The 18,440-nt window shown below is 41.2% G+C and overlaps 2 protein-coding genes across 2 annotated transcripts in view; both read left to right on the top strand.

Annotated features, from left to right (window-relative positions):
* The first annotated feature begins 747 nt into the window (after window positions 1-747).
* On the top strand, window positions 748-2,643 carry LOC122171647 (coiled-coil domain-containing protein 201-like). Its single transcript, XM_042839392.1, has 2 exons — window positions 748-1,290; window positions 2,557-2,643. The coding sequence occupies exons 1-2, from the start codon at window positions 748-750 to the stop codon at window positions 2,641-2,643; spliced, it is 630 nt and encodes a 209-aa protein (XP_042695326.1).
* Window positions 2,644-16,261: 13,618 nt separating this feature from the next.
* The window catches only part of IGFBP1 (insulin like growth factor binding protein 1), a 6,361-nt gene continuing 4,182 nt past the window's right edge, over window positions 16,262-18,440 (top strand). The window contains exon 1 of the mRNA XM_042839648.1: window positions 16,262-16,714. Within this exon, the coding sequence (XP_042695582.1) occupies window positions 16,273-16,714 (442 nt within the window). The 5' untranslated portion in view covers window positions 16,262-16,272. The remainder of the gene's footprint in view (window positions 16,715-18,440) is intronic.

Genomic DNA, 18,440 nt, shown 5'->3' with positions numbered 1-18,440 from the left:
CTGAATTGCCTCATGAAACCACACATTTCAGTAATTATTAGAATAATATTAGAACACTTGCTTAAGAGGGATATTCTAATTATACTTTAAAGTGTATTTATCTTAGGCTTCTCCAGGTTTAAGAAGACGAGTTCTTTTCTGTTGTTGATGCAGCTGTAAAAGTAGGGAAGTAACTCACAAAAGAGCAATCTTGACATTGCTGTAAATTTAACTGTACAAAATGTTTTAGGATCAAAGTTCAGAAGTAGTAAAACTTTCTTTGAAAAGGCAAGTGGGAGGGAATTAGAAGCTTTTTCTAAAATTGGTTGTTCATGCGAGAATAACAAAATAGCAATTAGAGTAGGACCAGAATGTCTCTGTTACTCCAGTGTGCTTTCATTTTTCCTATGCTATTTGATTTCTTTTGGTGTGCCACAGTTACTGCTGTCTTCCATAGTTTCAGTAACTGCAACCCCAAGGCTTATGCTGAGGGGAAAAAGAAAAACAATTATCGTAACGAAGTTACAGATAATAGGATTGCTTAAATTTTAGCCTATGTGGAGCTCTGTATGCAGAGGGCTGAGACAGGAATAAGTGTCTTCTAATCTCTTAAACCCTTTTAAGAATATTCATCAATATAATAGGTAAAATTCATGTGGAGAGATGCTCTTATTTTCATGTTTGCATTACACTTTGCATGACATTTTATAGTATATGAGCAATGGTGCAATTTTCTTTCTACTTTAAGACAGCAAACCTGACTTCCAGATGTCAGAGGAAGAAGATTCTATTTGGGATGTTAAAAGATCTCTAAAAAGGAAAGTGGTGAAACACAGCACTCCAGTGGACTCAGTGTTCTCAAGAAAAATGCTATCTCTTTCGGGTCCAATCAATCAGTCAATCAAGGACCAAGATCTCAGTAAGAGAGCTTATATATCCCCAGTGCCAAAATCAACTCTAGGAAGGTCAGTAGCTCAACTATCACTAGCAAGTGTTGAAGCATACTTCCCTCATATGTCTCCAAAAAGGTTTTCAGAAGTATTTGACTTGCAAGATTCCAGCAGAGAGATAAGCCATAGCTCTCAAGTTGTGTATTCTAGAAAACGACTTTCCACAGTATTGGCATCTGATGAATCAAATGCAGAGGCAAGTGAAAAGGTTGTCTCAAGTGTGGAGACTCAAACTCCCACAAAAGCATCTGAGAAGTTAGCAGTAACTCCCAAGAGTGGATCTTCATGGATGGTTTCTGGAATACCAGGAATAAAAGATCCTCCAATGTTGAAAAAGAAGAAAACTGATACAGCTATTGTGGTAATTATATTCTCCATATACTGTGAAATAGCATATAATTTTGTGCCAGTACTGTATTTGCACATCTTTCTAGTAATAGAAGAATATTGTGGTTATACAACATCTTCACAACTTTATCAATAATTCTGGAGAAGAGGAGGCTCAGGAGAGACCTCATTGCACTCTACAACCTCCTGAAGGGAGGTTGTGGTGAAATTTGGCCTCTTCTCCCAGGCAACGAGCAGGACACGAGGAAATGGCCGCAAATTGTATCAGAGAAGGTTTAGGTTAGACATAAGGAAGAATTTTTTCTCTCAGAAAGTGATCAGGCATTGGAATGGCTGCCCAGGGAGGTGGTGGAGTCGCCGTCCCCGGCAGTGTTCAAGAGGCGTCTGGATGACGTGCTGCGTGATGTGGTTTAGTGCTAGCGGTGGCAATGGTGATGAGGAGACGGTTGGACTGGATGATCTTATAGGTCATTTCCAACCTTGTGATTCTATGATTCTATGAATGTATGTCCTAGTTCATACTGATAACTTCTTAGATTCTGTGACATCATTCCAGCTAGACTAGATGTGATTTACTCATTTGGTATTTAATTTAGCTTCTGCACTTGCATGTTAATATATGAATGCTACTGCAGAAGTAGTTTGTTTTGTTGTTTGTTTTTTTTTCTCTCTGCAGGAGGAACTTAAGAATGGGAAGAGATTAGTGGCTTAACTGGAAAAATTCTTAAATTTCTTCATGTTGGAGACTTAACTGAAAATGCAGGAGAAAAACAAAAAACCAACACAATCTACTATTTGGCCTGTTTAATTGAAATCATAATGTTTTATAGAAAGAATCCTAATTATTGCTAATGTTGGTCTTGTATACAACCCTTCAGTTAGTGTAAGGTATCCTGGGAAAAGCTTAGATTAGTAGTCCTTATGCAGGTGGTCTTGTTTGATTAAAATGGAATAGAGATCTCAGCTTCCTGCAGCTTTGATTGTAAGTATGGACTTGGTGGCAAGTTCACAAAAAGGAAAATAAGGCAATGGATTTGGAGTCTAAAGACTGTTGTGCTAGTGTGCAAACCATCAGATTCTGTTTTCTTGGATTTATCTGTGGGGATTTCTTCTCCATATTGTCCACAAGTATATTGAAAGCTCAGGAAGATCTGCTCACTCTGAGTTAAAGCTTCTTAGCTTAAAACAAATAAATGTTCAGCCCAAATCTACCTGTGCTTGTTTTTAAAGCATATGAAGTCTAAACAGGTCAGACTGACTATTTCTTTTTCTATAACAGAGAAAGAAACAAAGAGAATGGGTGCTTCGCCAACTGAAAAACATCGAGGAAGCAACAAAACACGAATTAACAATTGAAGAAGTTTGATCAAACTTTTTGAAAGTAATGATGTTTCATGCTTATTTTGTGAATAGCAAATTCCAATAAAATGCACATTCGACTAATCTGCAATGCCTGTTGGACTTCCTATTAAGTCTAAGAGATGTCAGCTACTGCTTCTATGTGGAAGACAACACTAATCTGCAATAGCTAAATGCCTGGAATAAAGGAACGGAGAGAGCTGAGTAAAAATCATTCTTCATCCTGCCACAGCTGCCACTTATCACAATTGTTTGTATAGCATTCAAATCTTCTAGTGTTGTTGATGTTCTTGAAGTGACAAAGTCCTAGTGGCCACATGAATGTAATCCTGGTTTGTCAGTGGAGAATCTCCTCATCTAGAGAGTAATAAAAACATGCAATCAGAAATGTTTATTAGCTGGGGAGATGAGGAAATAGTGAGAGGCACCAGCTGGGAGTCAAATCTTTAGAGATTACTATCTGATTTGAAGACTTGGTTCCGAGTTTGCTCTGGCCTGTATTCTAAGCATGCTGCACAGTTGCCAAGTGAAGCAGTAACTATCTCAAGTATGTTTTGAAAGTATGCTGTTTTCTTTTTTTTCTTTGGTCCCTTTCTAAAGATGCTGGAGTAGATTGATGTTTTATCTTAAAGCAGCTGCCTGTGAAGCACTTGTCAAAGTAATCCCAAAAGTATAATATTTGTGTTAGTTCCTCCTGCTGCATGTAACGTAAGCTTTAGGCAGGTCACTTCTAAGTTATCAGTAGGGTGTCAGTGACAGGGACCCACAACAGATTTACCACTCGCCTGTTCTGATGTGGTTGTAGTACAGATGCTTATCTGACTCTACTAGTTTTGAAGCCAGCAATCTGTTTTTCCCCTTACTGAACTGCTCCAAAGGGGAGAGATCCTGTTCAAATTGAGTTGCAAGCTATAGACAGAGGCAAGAGAAACCATTGCTATTCCTTTACACTCACTGAAACTTGTCTCCTGTCCTAAACTATAGACAAGTAGAACGATGGTCTCTGCCAACCAATTGCAGCTGTGTTATGCACAAAAATACAAGAGCAGAGTTATTGTTTTTATGGCTTCTTTTAAGACTTAAGCAAAGTTAGGACATGTTTTACTAGTAATTCCTGACCTTAAACTCTCCAGTGTTGCTCAAGGGAGCAGCATGGTCCTCAGATGCTACTTTCTGTGGTAGCCAGGTGGAGGGCTGATACTGACTCTCAGGTTGCTAGTCAAAGCATACTCACTTGGTTTGATGTTTAATGTTCTGGCACTTACTTGTGTGTTAGATTTATGCAGATTGTCTTGGCACCACAGGCTCCTCGGGTAACTGAAACTCTCTCTGAATGTAGATCTCAAGCTGCTCTTGACGGGAAAAGAAATAGCATGGTTGAAGATGTGCTTCTATTTCCTTTGGGTTTATGTTCATCAGGGACTTTATCAGCTTCTGTGATTTGTGCAGGGGGCTGAACTAAGATCAGACAAGTGCAAAGCTAGAATAAAACCCTCCTCTACCCGTAGGACAAGCATAGATTAGTCTGGCCACATTACCCAACACTTAATCCAAGTGACCCAGATCTCTCTCTTGTTTATTTGTACCATCCCAGACAGCCAGCTGCACTTATTCTTTTCTCAGGCGTCTTGCCCTGGTCTCAGAAAATCTTGATGTTGCTGCTGCTTCTCATTCTACTAATTACATTTCAGAGTCACTCTTGCCTCCTTCCTGAACCTGTTTTCATGTCTTCAAATGCCTCCATTTAATGTCATCTTCAATCTGGCCTCTAGTGGTGCCTTCCTTATAAAACAGTCTTTTATGCCTGATTTTTTTCATTGCTGTATTCCTTTCCCATCTTCAAAGGCTCCTCTGATACTTTATGTCAGTCTTCTGCCAAAACTCAGTCTCAGCTGTCATGCCTCCGCAGTGCCTTGGTCTTAGGTTGACCTATCCATGATGGAAGTCACTGAAGGCTGTCTGAAATAAGACTCAGTCCTTATCAGGATAAGGGTGCATGCAATTGGTGAGAAAGTCTTGCTCAGTCCTTTTTTCAGGTTAGCTGAAATAAAAGTAGGATCCAGGGAATACAGATGCTAAAAAGTCTTATTCAAGGGCAACACAAAGCTTCCTAAGATTCAGGACATGGTAAATGCTGGGAATGTTTTCTTGGGAGCAAGTCTACTCGCTGCCAAGCTCATGAAACTAGTTGGTAGCAGTAAAATCCTGGAGACTTTCCTCAGTGGAGGCAAACTAATTGCCTGGAATGGTAACATAGAATTGATTTTGATTGGGTCTTCACAAGTCCTGCAGCTGTATCAGACAGGCATATAAAACTGGGGAGTTTCAAGATGTTGGAAACTGCTACTATTTCCTCTCTGCAGAATGCTTAAAAAGAATCACATGAATTTATAGCATTTATCTCAGAATAATTCCAATCCTCATCGATTTTGAAAAATCACAATATTGCTGATAGCTTTTCATGGTAAAATATGTGTAGAATTAATTCATATTTCATGGTGTTGCTGAAATACTTTTGACTCATTATCTACAGCAACAGTATTACTGTTAGTTACAGGTAAGAATACTAAGGGATTTCAATCAGGTCTATTTAGTAATAAACTACATGTTATCCGCCTTTGAATGATGTCCCCAGAGAATGCCAAAATGTTAAGGGAACTGGAACTACATATAATTGCTATTATTGTGCGGCACATGTGTGTACTGGAGGAAAAAAGAATAAAAACTAACATTTCTGTTCTTTACAAGGCTTACACTTTCACTTGTTTCTCCAGCAGACTCCCAAGTAATATAATGATACTTGGGTTAGTTTTCTACTGTGATACATGAATTTACTTTGAGAGACTCTAGTAGTGTGCTGTTTTAATCTGATTTAATGCTCATCCACCAGTAGCAACAATGATGAATTACTACTTATGTAGTGAACTGTACTAGGTGCAAAGTTCCTTTATGCATGTTTATATTGCAATATCAGCCCAGTGTACAGAAACCCTTACTGGGAGCTGCAGAGTTTAATATCACTTTAAAATAGGCCTTTTGTTAGCAGTAGATAATGAGACTGGAAAAGATTTAAGACTACAGGCACCTAATTAATGAGAAGATAACCTTCCAGATACTGTGTTTTGAAAAAATATTAGGATATTAAAAACCTGACCTTTTTTGCATGAATGGAAATGAGTCAGAGTTGTGTTATGTTCTTGAGCTCTTGTTGTGGCTTTCAAAAGTAACACTGAGCATGTTTGCAAATTTAGAACAGCCTTCCCCCTGAGAGTACTCCTTTAGATCAGTGTTTTTCCTTTAGGAACTAAGCTGTGACCTTGACCTAGGGAATTGTTTTTAGTACACTTATTTCTGAATGGATATTGCACAATCTACCTGCTGATAATGACTAAGCAGGCAGTTGGATGGAGAAGAACAAAAACACTACCAAGAACACAGGGAAGATACAAAAAATATTTTCACCCTGGATTTATGAGTTCAGCCTTGTTCCCCCTGAAGCAACAGTAATGCTCCTGTTGACAGAACTGGGAGTGCTCTACCCAGCTGGCATGCTGCTGTAGCAAAACAGGTTGAAGAAAGAAAATGTTTAGCATGCATATTTAACATATTTCAAACTTACCTGTAACTGGTAACTGAGTAAATCTTTGCTGATCCTAGCTGAACAATCTTAGGATAATGAGTAACAGTGGGAAACAGGAAAACTTTTTTCTCCAAATCACAACATACATTCATTCCTATAGTAAAAACTGAGTAATAATATTACAGCGGTGTCGCTGATCTGTACTCCATAGCATTTATAGGACACAAGTCTACAGACTTCCTCATCTCTGTCTGCCACTGCAGTCTGCAGTGCCTCTTAAAACATTTCAGATTCAGTAGAGAAAAAAAAAACAACAACAAAGTTTTGACTGAAAGCAGAATCTTAGAAGAGCTGGACCAGCTGAAGCTACTGCCTATCATCTGAAAATGTTATCAAAGAGTAGACTTAGGCCCAGATGCTGGAGCCACCTAAGATGCAGTCTTCCCCCTAGAAAACCTCAGGTCTGCTGCTCAGTTGTCATACTGCCACGCTGGGTGCCTAATTTCAACAATTTCATTGTTTCATTATTATTTTACTGCAGCCAGTTCTAACAGGTTTGCTAACCCTGCAGAACCTGGCATCAGCTCCTTGTTGCTATCATTCATTCTGGCATTATTCGTGCATGTGATCTCACAACACTTAAGCTACACCAATCATACTTGTCCACCCTGAAATAAGTACAAAGGAGATTTGTAGAAGACATCAGCCAGGGAGTACATATAACCATCTGCCTTTAGCTTCATCAGGGCTCAAGGTAAAACACTAGGAAGTATGACAAAACATTTCAAATCCCCTTCTCCTTTGAAACAGAACTTTGAAATCGAAGAGCCTGAGGTCACAAGCCAGTAATCGCCATCTCTAGGCTTACTTTGCAGTCACAGCTTTTAAGTGTCACCTTTCAAAGCTGTTCTACTTTGTCTAAGCATTTATTAGAAAAGAAGGTTAAATTTTCATCATAGTTCAGTGACTCACTGTCTTGCATCTAAGGAATGTTATTAGTTTTCTTTAAATTCATATTTATTTTTTAAAAATGAAAAGAGAAATGAGTTTAAACGTCCTTTGTTACTCCTAGGATGAAAGAAAGAAGGAAAGAAGAAAGAAGGAAACAAGAAACAAGCAACAAGAAAAGAAATACCTTATACCCTTAAGATAGAAAAACAAAGAGTCTCTTCCTAGAACCAGAATACTCAAATTTTCTGGTATGAAAAACACAACATAGATTTAGATATCAGGGAAAAAAAAGTGCAGGCAGCACTGCCAACAAATTTACTGGGAGAAGTACTGGATGTGAAAAGTTTAGAAAATGCCTAGGTAAAAGATTTCAAGGTATGTTTTCCTGTCACGAGAACCCCATACAGCATGCAACTGAATCAAACTGGCTCTTTGTTATAGTGTTCGTGCGAAGTAGACTTTAGGTGGGTGCAAGGGACCAGGAGCACAGCAAATAAGACCGGCAAACAGAGCATAGCAGAGTGTGTCATGCATGCAAGTGTGCCCAGCTCAGAAATGCTTTTGGTGGCCAGGAGGTGTGAGGAAGTCACCAGCAGCATAGTATTCAGAAATCAGAGAGAGACTGATGAGTAATATCATGCAGTGTCACAGTCAGATCAATAGCTTTGTCTTAAGACCCTGCAAGAGGAAGAAGCTAAGCTAGCTTCCAACCCCAAGGAGATAGACAGCAGAAATATGCAAGATCATCTTAGAATCACAGAATGGCTTGGTTTGGAAAGGATCTTAAATAACCTAGTTCCAACCCCCTGCTTTGGACAGGGTTATCAAGCCTGGCTTTGAATGCCTGTATGGATGGGGCATCCACAACTTCTCTGGGCAGCCTGTTCCAGTGCCTCACCACTCCCTAACTGAAGAATTTCTTTCTAACATCTACCCTAAAGCACTCCGCTTTCAGTTTTAATATATTTCCCCTTATCCTATCACTATCTACCTGCATAAAAGATCAGTACCCTTCCTGCCTTTAAGCCCCTTTCATGTATTGGAAGATCACAATGAGGTTTTCTTGATGCCCTCTCTTCTTGAAATGAAACTATTCCAACTTCCTCAACCTTTCCTCATAGGAGAAGTGCTCCAGCCTTCAGATCATCTCTGTGGTCGCTGGAATCCTTCTCTGAACCTGCTCCAACCTTCTTTTCTGTGAGGTCAGCAAGTATTGGTCCCCTCACTGAATGCTTCAGGGATTCCAAACAAAGGCTACCACCTCTGTGCATCCTTGTTCCTATGGCAGCATGAACTTATCTAAACTTCACTGCTGATCCCCTCAAAAGAGCTTGAGCACATAGATTAAGGTTGCACTGAGGCGTCAAAGTCTTTCAGTCTTTCTAGCTATCAGACATTTATTTGATGGTAATAATGTTTAAATAGCTGAGGTAGCCCTGAATCCTCACAGCAGCTTACCTAGATTTGGTGTTAAGTGCGAGCCTTGAGCTATCTGCAGAACTGAGTGAAGTCCTGAAGTCCTGTCCCTCATGCTCTAACAAAACAATAGAAGCTTGAAACCTGAAAGGTATTCTTACTGACTTTAGCAAAAATATTAATAATAATGATGAATAACAATGATATTTCTGAAACCAGAAATACCCTGGGACAAAAAGCAGAGACAAAAGCAGCTGAGCAAAGTTGTTTTTTTTTTTTACTTTCTTTTGTGTTTTTGTTTGTTTGTTTGTTTTTGTCAACAAGTAGTATAGGGGTGAACTGCCTGAGTGTGGAAGCCAATTGTAAATGATCCAAGGAAATATGCTCCTCTTCTAACAGTTTATCATTTTGGTGTCTGGAACATCTCTCTTGCCTTCTTGCTGGGACTTTCAGACTGCTGTTTGCAGCAAGAATAGTTCAGGCAATTTCATCCACAAGCTTCATTTTCCCACATCACAGTACACTCAGAGAAAATGGACCTCAGGTCTTACTACGATTTAGATCTTATGACTAAGTCTTATTTTTATTAAAATTATAGAAAGGATAAAAAGATGAAAGAACAGCACCTTTAGTTTCTATCTGTCTGGCTGATACGTAGTGAACAGAAACATGCAAAGAGGTTTAAACAGCTGATGCTGGTATAGGTTTCAGGAGGCAATGCTAAACAGGATAAGTTAAATATTTTGAAGTTCCTGCTAAGATACATCCTACTCTGGTAGGCACTGAAAAACCTTCATTTCCATGGGTGGTACTAGGGATATCCCTACCAAGGTTTAGCACTGTTGACAGGAGTAGTTGGAGTGAAACCAAACTTTTATATTAACAGTCCACGCAGAAATTCATACTTCCCAGGGCGGTTTCAGCTTGGCATTGTGTCTGGACTATTCCTCTAGAAGGGAAAACTCTCCTCTGAGCCATCCCTGGGTGGGAGTAACAAGACCATGGCACAAAGATTAACAGACTGCTCTGTAACCTTTCTTACCAGCAGAGATCAGGACTTCTGGAAAATAGTGATCTGACCGGTCTGTGCACACACAGCATTGGAAACAAGACACTTTATTTGCTGTATTTGATGCCCAAATGCTTTAATGCATTAGGCACTAAAGGGAATGATTTTTCCTCTTTTTCTTCTCTCTTTTTTGATCCTGATTAACCATAATTTGACACAGAAATGTTTTTCTAGCTAGAGTCTCATTTTTCTTCTCTGCAGTAATTCATTGAGGTTTTTCTTAAATATTTTCTATATTCTAGAAGAATTAATTGCTGAGAAAAAAATACAAGAAGTCACTCTGCAAAAGTTACAGAATATCTGTACAAAACAAATTTTGAGCACCTCCTTATCTTCAGGGTTCATCAGTAACCAAAGCACTATAAGTGACATGAATTAAAAAGTACTAAAATCCATAGAGATGACATAAAGCATATTTGGCAGGGGACAAATGACAGGGACAGTAGATTTTTTGCATTTCTTTCACAGCTGTTTGTCTTCATATGCTAGATGCCATGCATATGTGCATGTGTGTATTATATGTGTATATTATGTGTGTAATATATGAACATATATTGCATAATAGTTTTTGATATTAACCTTACAATTTGGGATCAGTTTCTTTCTTACTTAAAGGAAAATTATGGGGATATTCCACTTTTTTTTTTTTTTTTTTTTTTTTAAGCATTTTTGACATGCCAGTGAAGCAGTCCCAGCAGGAATTTACTTGGCAAGTCAATAGAATTTTTTTGTGATCAGAGGATAAAGATCTCTTGCATATATCTGTATATAACTTCATCTTCTATGAAAAATTTCATGCAATTGTAAGGAAAAAAAAGCTCACAAGGTTTATTTAACATGAGAAATGAAATCACAGGTTAAGAATTATTGAGAAACAACTGGGAAATGCTTCGTGGAAAAGAAACCCTTGCTTAGGATTCATGTAACTACTTTACAAATTTTGTTTTAAGCAGAGTCCTAGATTTCCTTTTTTATCATAGAGAGGATAGCAAGTTAAAAAAGAAAGGCAAGGCCACCATATAGAGTGACCTGCAACCATAAAAGAAGCAAAATGAACACCCTCAAAATTTTTTATAATCTGTAAGGTTTTTCTGTTTGTTTATTTATCATTACAAGGTAAGCTGAAGAAAATCTTTCTTCAAGAAGGCTGCTAGCAGTTGCCTGGGCAGTTCACATACTGCCAGCTGCCTCACAACAATGAAAAATCTCAACTCAATGAGTCAAGAGCAGCTGCTTCAGAGCCAGCCAAGCCAGATCTGCAGCAACTGATCTCAAGGTACAAGGAGGTTTTAGGGGGTTTCTTTTGCCAGAGAAATAGCAAGAAAGCGAAGTGATCCTATAGCTAGCATCACTCCAGCCAACCCTCAAAGCAGAATGGTGAGCACGTGATGCCAAGCTAAGGCTGTAGCTCTGGCAGGGGAGTGTGCACAACCTACCCTGGACACAATCAGTGCCTCCACTCAGAGCTGCTAAAGGAAGAAGCAGCTGTGCAGATCGTGATCTGTGGAAAGTGCCTGGACCTTGCTCCAGGAGCAGAGGTGAGAGGCAAACTCGCCTATGTAAGATGTGCACAGGTGCAGGACCTCCTGCAACAGGTGGCTGAGCTGCAGGAGACAGCCAAAAAGCTGTATGCTGTCAGGGAGGCAGAGCTAGAAGAAGACAGCCAGATTCACATGCAGTCTGCATTGAATCCACAGTCCAGGGCCAAACAGCCCCAAACTTCTCCATTGGCACATCCAGTTGGAGGGGAAGGCAAGAGTAATGACAAATGGCATATTGCCACAAGAAAGACTAACAGGAGGAACAAGCCTGCCCCAAATTGAGAGGTGCCTCTGCAGAACTGCTCTGTGGTTCTGCAGACTGAGAAGGAACAAGAAACTCTAACAGGTAAGTCATCAGAGCTGAGAGAGGCAGTCAGATTGTTCCCCATTACATAGCAGCTACTGCAGCTAAGAAAAAGTGCCAGGTGATAGTGCTGTGTGATTATCTTCTGAGGGGTACAGGGGCACCCATTTGTTGTCCTGACCTGCTATCTAGAGAGGTCTGCTGCTTGCCAGGAGCCTGCATCAAGGATGTGACAGAGAGGCTGCCAGACCTTGCACATCTCATGGACTACTTACTACCCACTGCTGCTGTTTCATGTAGGCACCAGCGGCACAGCTGTTAGCAACCTGGAGAATGTCAAGAGGGACTACAAGGAGCTGGAAGCAGCAGTGAAGGGCTAAGGAGCACAGACAGTGCTCAATCCTCTCAGTTAGGGGAGTGGGGAGGAAAATGACTGATAGAATTAAGAAAATGAATTCATGGTTAAGGGAGTGGTATCATGAACAGGGCTTTGGCTATTTATGTCGTGGAACTAGTTTGGGAAATCTGGTCTTCTGAGGGAGCTTCTGAGTTGGATCACAGGCCAGTAAGACAGCACCTAAAGTACAGAATAAGGCAACTCCAGTTGGTGAATCAGCCTCAATGGGAGCCCAACTCAAATGCCTGATACATGATACAAATACATTGATACACTGATGCATGGAGAACAAGCAGGAAGAGCTGCAGGCACGTGTGTGCCCAAAGTGCTATGATGTCACTGGTATCACTGAGATGTGGTGGGATGGCTCTCATGACTGGAATGTAGAAATAGATGAGTATAAATGCTTTAAGAAAAACAGGCAGGGGTAGAAGGGAGGGGGTGTTGCCCTCTACATCAACATCCAGCTGGAGTCTTTGGAACTACACTTGGAGATAGAAGAGGAGCTGACAGAGTTTATGGGCTAGGTTAAAGAGAAAGGGAAGGCAGAGGAAGAAGTCATTGTAGTGGGAATCTGCTACAGACTGCCTGATCAGGAAGACCCAGTGGATGAGGCCCTCTATAAACAGATAGGAGAAGCTTCACATCTGCAAAACATGGTACTCATGGGGAACTTCAACCACCCTGATATCTGTTGGAGGGACAACATAGTAGGGCACCAGAAATTGTAGAGATTCCTGGAACGTGTGGGTGATAACTTCATCTTCCAGGTGGTAAAGGAACACACAAGAAAAAGTGCTATGCTGGACCTTGTGCTCACCATTGAAAGTGGCTTTTGAGTAATGTGAAGCTCAAGGGCGGTCTTGACTGCACTGACACAAAATGGAGGAGGTCAGGACCCTTAGATCATCAAAGATGGTGCACAGCAAGCTTGGTACTCTGGACTTCAAGAGAGCAGACCGAACTCTTCAGGGAACTGCTTGACAGGGTCACATGGGATAAAGCCCTGGAGGGAAGTTGGGCTCAATGTCCAAGTGGAGACAGGTGACAAGTGGTGTTCCTCAGGGATGTGTGCTATGACAGGTGCAATTTAATAGCTTTGTTGGCATCATGGACAGTGGGATCAAGTGCAATCTCAGCAAGTTTGCAGACAACACCAAGCTGAGTGGTGCAGTTGACACACTAGAGGGAAGGGATACCATCCAGAGAAACCTGGGCCCACCTGTCAAACACATCCATGCCAACATCATCAAGTCCAACAAGGACAAGTCAAGGTCCTGCATCTGGGTCAGAGCCATCCCGAGCACGGACACAGGTTGTGCAGAGAATGGCTTGAGAGCAGCTCTGAGGAGAAGGATTTGAAAGTGTTGGTTGATGAAAGACTCAATATCAGCCAGCGGTGTATGCTTGCAGTCCAGAAGTCCAATCATATCCTGGGTTGCATCAAAGAAGCATGACCACAGGTCGAGGGAGGTGCTTCTGCTCCTCTCCTCTGCTCTGGTGAGACCCCACTTGGAGTAGTGTGTCCAGTTCTGGGGCCCCCAACACAAGGAGGACATGGAGCTGTTGGAGCAAGTCCAGAGGAGGCCATGAAGATGCTCAGAGGGCTGGAGCACCTGCCCTCAGATGACAAGCTGAGAGTGATTGTGCTCTTCAGCTTAGAGAAGGCTCCAGGGGGACCTTATAGCAGCGTTTCAGTACCTGAGAGGGCCCACAGGAAAGCTGGGGAGGGACCTTTTATAAGGGCAGGTAGCAACAGGAGGAGGGGAAATGGCTTTAAACTGAAAGAGGGTAGGTTTTGACTAGATACTAGGAAGAAATTCTTTGTTGTGAGGGTGATGAGACACTGAGACAGGTTGCCTAGAGAGGCTGTGGATGCCCCCTCCCTGGAAGCATTTCAAGGCCAGGCTGGATGGGGTTTTGAGCAAGCTGATCTAGAGGGAGGTGTCCATGCCTATAGTGGGGATTGGAACCAGGTGATCTTAAAGGTCCCTTCCAATCCAGTTGATTCTGTGAGAAATATGACAAAGACCAAAACTGCAACTGTACCTTCCAAAGAAGAACTGCCATTCAAACTAGTGAAAATTTTGTGATGTAGTCCTGTACTTCAGACAAGGACTGAAGTACTATGCTCCTCTCTTTATCCAGTGAAGGAAAAATGATGGTGATGTGGTAATGTGTTTAAAACAACAACTACAACAACATCAAAAGTTTTAAAGAGTGTGCTTTATATGTATCACTAGGAGCAATTTCTTCTCAGTTCATGTTTTCTTTTTAAAAGCAAAGGAAGGAAAAATGCAAGGAAGGCAGTCACTCTGGAGCAGTCATTTTATTGGCAGTAAGCCTACGTAAGGCAGTCAGTAAAAGTCTGATCCTGCATTCTGTTTCAATGAAGACTTTCAAAAGAGCAGAGACATGTATAAGCAGGTTGCTCCAAAGAAACTACAGTAGATATAAAGAATAAAATAACACTACTTGGTAACATAGTCACCACTATTAGCTGTGCATTTTCACCAATGATAAACAAGAGCCTGCACATCAGCTATGGTGATCTATTGGCACTGGCACCATCACCACTGCTGAAATGAGCCCCTCACTGTGTGAATATTCACTGTTTGGTCTCAGTAAAGTGTCAGTGAATGTGAATGGGTTTCATTTTTTTTCTGCAAAGAACAATTCAATTATATACCTTTGCTTCATATGCGCTTCCATGTCAGACACCATTTTGTCAGACTGCCTCTCTGTTTCCTCATGTTGCATAGAAACAAAATTTAACGGAAAATCAGTGGAAGATTCAGCCTCTACTGCCATACCACCAACATCCACTTCTGATGTCATGGGTCAATATAATGAAATAGGAGGCATTACTTTCGGAGCATCCCTTGTAGACAAGTGAGAAAATGCATGCATATGCATTTACAGATGCATATGAGATATTCGGGTCTCTGTATTTTTCAGATGGTTCTACATTTCACACACATATATATACGGTCCTTAGTGCAAGGGACTTTGCCTATTTTTTTTTTCTCTTTGAAGGAGGGAGAAAATATATCTTTATATATATTTTCTCCTCACACACTGATAGAAGAATCATCATTTTCCATTATAGATATACATGCAAAAAAAAAAAAATTTGAAAAAGGGAAAATAATCATTAGAGCTTGGAAAGCCTAATTGCTGAATTTTTCTGCACAAGTTGTCATGCACTGGGTTTTCAGACAGAGCCTACTCTCACTCACAGACATGTGAAATCCAAAGAATTCTTTTAAAATGTTTTGTTCAGTATGCTTAAAAATGCAAGTGAGTTTTGAGAGCTGCTACCTTTTGTGTATGGTGATTTCTTTTTTTTTTTTTAACTTTCCATTGAGTGCCTGAAAATTTTAAAAAGAAAACCAATAGAAGATGCAGTAGTAAAGTGAAAAAGTCTCTAAGTCATGAAAGTCTGTAACCAATATGAATAATGCAAGAACTGAATTAAGATGTTAGGGAGTTAAAAATGCAGTAAATACTAAATTATAAATGAAAACTCTGGCTTCAATAATATAGAAACTAAAGTGAATAATAAAACACGAAACAACACTACAATTCTGCTTCACTTTCACACTAACGACACATCTTCACACACGCACACACAGAAGAAGAAAATAATAAAAAAAAAAAGAAAAAAAAAAAAAAAAAAAACACCAAAAACCAAAACCCTCACACAACCACAAATCATGCTACTTTAGGTAACTTGACAGTGGAATTTGATGTTTCAAGCTCAATACATACTGCAAATACTAGGATTTATCTGCTCAGTACAGTGAAGGCTGAATGCTTTTGCTTTCATTATAGTGATAACTTCTGTATGCAAAGGAAAAAAGAGAAAGATTGTTTTAAGGTGAAATACGAGTAGACGAAGAGGCTAACATGATAGTCAGAAAAGCAGAGCTACCTCGTTTGTCTCTGGGTTCTTGGACAAACACTGGTTTCTGTCAAGTGCCTATTATGCAGATTGATATTTCTCCCATGCCAGCAGCAGCAGCAAAAGTGAATCCAGAGGTGGGAGACCCCCGTATGCCAAAAACGGGAGGCATTTCTGACGGGCAAAGAGGAAAGGGATGCACCCACTCGTTTGTTACTCTCTGCCCGTTTCCCCTCCACAGCTTTTTTTCCCTGATAACTATGGTAGGGAAGAGAGATGGGGTTAGGGAATAAAGGCAATCCTGCACGTCTGGAAGAAAAATAATTAAAGGAGGAAAGTGAAAGGGGAGGAGAATAGCGGTCAGGAACTTGAACCTTCAGTGAAATGACGTTTCTCTAGTTCAGATAATAGTTAACTCGAGGTTAAAGATTAATAGCCAGACAAATGGCTGCATAAATGGCTCGGGCTAGCAGGATGTACGTATGCACCCTGCCTCCAGCTCCCCACGCCGCTGAGGTGCGGTCCCTCAGCAGCGACATGAACTGCCTGCGGTCCCTGCTGAGCCGCTGCTGGCTGCCGCCCCTGCTGCTGCCGGCGCTGCTGGGCCCTCGCCTTGTAGCTGCCGCATCCCCGCAGCCCCTGCACTGTGCGCCGTGCACGCAGGAGAAGCTGGCTCTCTGCCCGCCCGTCGAGCCCGGCTGCCCGGAGACGGCTCGGCAGCCCGGCTGCGGCTGTTGCCAGACCTGCGCCCTCGGGCCGGGCCAGTCGTGCGGGGTCTACACGACTCGCTGTCGCCACGGTCTCCGCTGCCGCATCCCGTCGGGGGTGACCCGGCCGCTCTCTGCCCTCATCCAGGGCCAAGGAAAGTGTCTGCCCGCCAGCGAAGCTGGAGGGACGCGCTCAGCTGAGCCGGCAGGTAGGGACCGATCGCGACCGCGCTCCGTGCGGGTGGGCTGGGAACTGACGGGTCTGCTGCGGGAACAGGGAAACGGGAGGTTGGGAGGATGGACAAAGTTATGCACGCGTTTGAAACATAGGAAATGCAGATGGCATTTTCAAGGAGAATGCGCTCAGATGGGTGTGAGGTGAAGCATCCTGTTGCAGATCCAGGAGATGTTCAGAGAAGGCTTTTATGCCCCAGGTGGCAAGTGAAAACCACTGAAGCAATGGCAAGATGCAGACTATTCACAGTAAGGTTTGTGGAACTGTAGGCTGTTTTCCTGTTGTAATAAAACAGTAACTAGAGTAGGTCAAATGTTTTCATGACTTTATCAATGGACACCTCCAAAAGTCTTGAGAGAGAATGAAAATACCTAAGCAAATTTTGTGTTTGGATTCATTTTAAGAATAAAATTTATCTTAAATAGTGCATTATTAATTTGTCTTTGAGCTTAAAGACATATCAAGCACCTTACTTTAAATGCTGACTAAGAACTTCCTCAGTGTTATTTCATTACATTACTATTTATTATCATTTTTTGCCTTCTCTGCAACTGTGTTCATGTAGTGATGGTAAGGTAACTCATATGAACATATGAAACACAGTTATGTGAAACACAGTAACATATGAAAAGCAGTCATGGTTGAATCAAAATAGTATTTACCATTAGTGGAAGTAAACTGAGATTATACCATAGTAAACTGAGTGCTTAAGATTCCATCACTTAGGAAGATATAACAATCTCATTCTTTATTATTATAGATTAATCTTCTTTTTTTTTCCCCCTGAGCAGCATCAAAAGGGGGGAAAAAAAGGAGGGGTTATTTTTGGTCACTGTATGATTAATTGCCCTGATACAACAAGTTTATACACGTCAAACATTATGAGTTCTTGCAATTGCTAAAAGCTTCTTTTGCTTTTAGCAAAAGAGCAGAGATTTCGCAGTCTCTAACTTAGGTACAGGCATAGGGGCCATGCTCAGGCAAATACAAACAGTTTCTTCCATTCCCTGACTATTCAATTCACTGCAGGCCAAGGTGTGCATCTGCCAACTCCTGTGAATTGCTACCCATTGTTAAATGTGAGGCAAGCTGCAGAACAAACTACAGGATACCATGAATTCAAGTCTGGACCAAATCACCTCCTAAGTAAAAATTGAAACACATACTGATTTAAAAAAAAAAAAAAAAAAAAAAAAAGAAAGAAAAAAAGGTTCTCTCAAGACTCTCTGCATCTAGCAAAGCAGCTACAACCCACTGTGGTCAAGAAAGATTTTTCATTTCTGACAGAGTGTCTGCAGCTCAATCTTTAGGAGTGGAGTGATTCCAAATCATAGAACCACAGAATCCTTAGATTGGAAGGATTAGATTGGACCCATTTATGGGTCACCTAGTCCAATTCCCCTACAGTGAACAGGGACATCCACAACTAGATCAGGTTGCTCAGGGCCTGGTCCAGCCTCACCTTGAATGTCTCCAGGGACAGGACTTCCACCACGTCTCTGGGCAACCTATTCCAGTGCCTCACCACCCTACTCTAAAAGCCTTTTCCTTATATCCAACCTACATCTACCCTCTTTAAGTTTGGAACAATTTCTCCATGCCAGAATGTGACTTTACAACAAAAGGCTTAATGTAAGTTATTTCTTCTCCAGCTGAAGTGGATCTGTTGGAGGTATTACATTTTTTCTGGGGATTTTGGG

The sequence above is a fragment of the Centrocercus urophasianus genome, unplaced genomic scaffold, assembly GCF_019232065.1.
Source record: "Centrocercus urophasianus isolate 14NV4802_14NV808 unplaced genomic scaffold, USGS_Curo_1.0 seq_11, whole genome shotgun sequence".
Lineage (NCBI taxonomy): Eukaryota > Metazoa > Chordata > Aves > Galliformes > Phasianidae > Centrocercus > Centrocercus urophasianus.
Note: the sequence above shows the minus strand (reverse complement) of the source record. Positions and strands in the feature narration are given on the sequence as shown.

Excerpts from the sequence above, each read along its gene's own strand:
- LOC122171647 (XM_042839392.1), top strand. The coding sequence starts at position 748 with ATGTCAGAGGAAGAAGATTCTATTTGGGATGTTAAAAGATCTCTAAAA. Across the intron at positions 1,291-2,556 it reads AAACTGATACAGCTATTGTG|AGAAAGAAACAAAGAGAATG; the intron begins GTAATTATATTC and ends TTTCTATAACAG.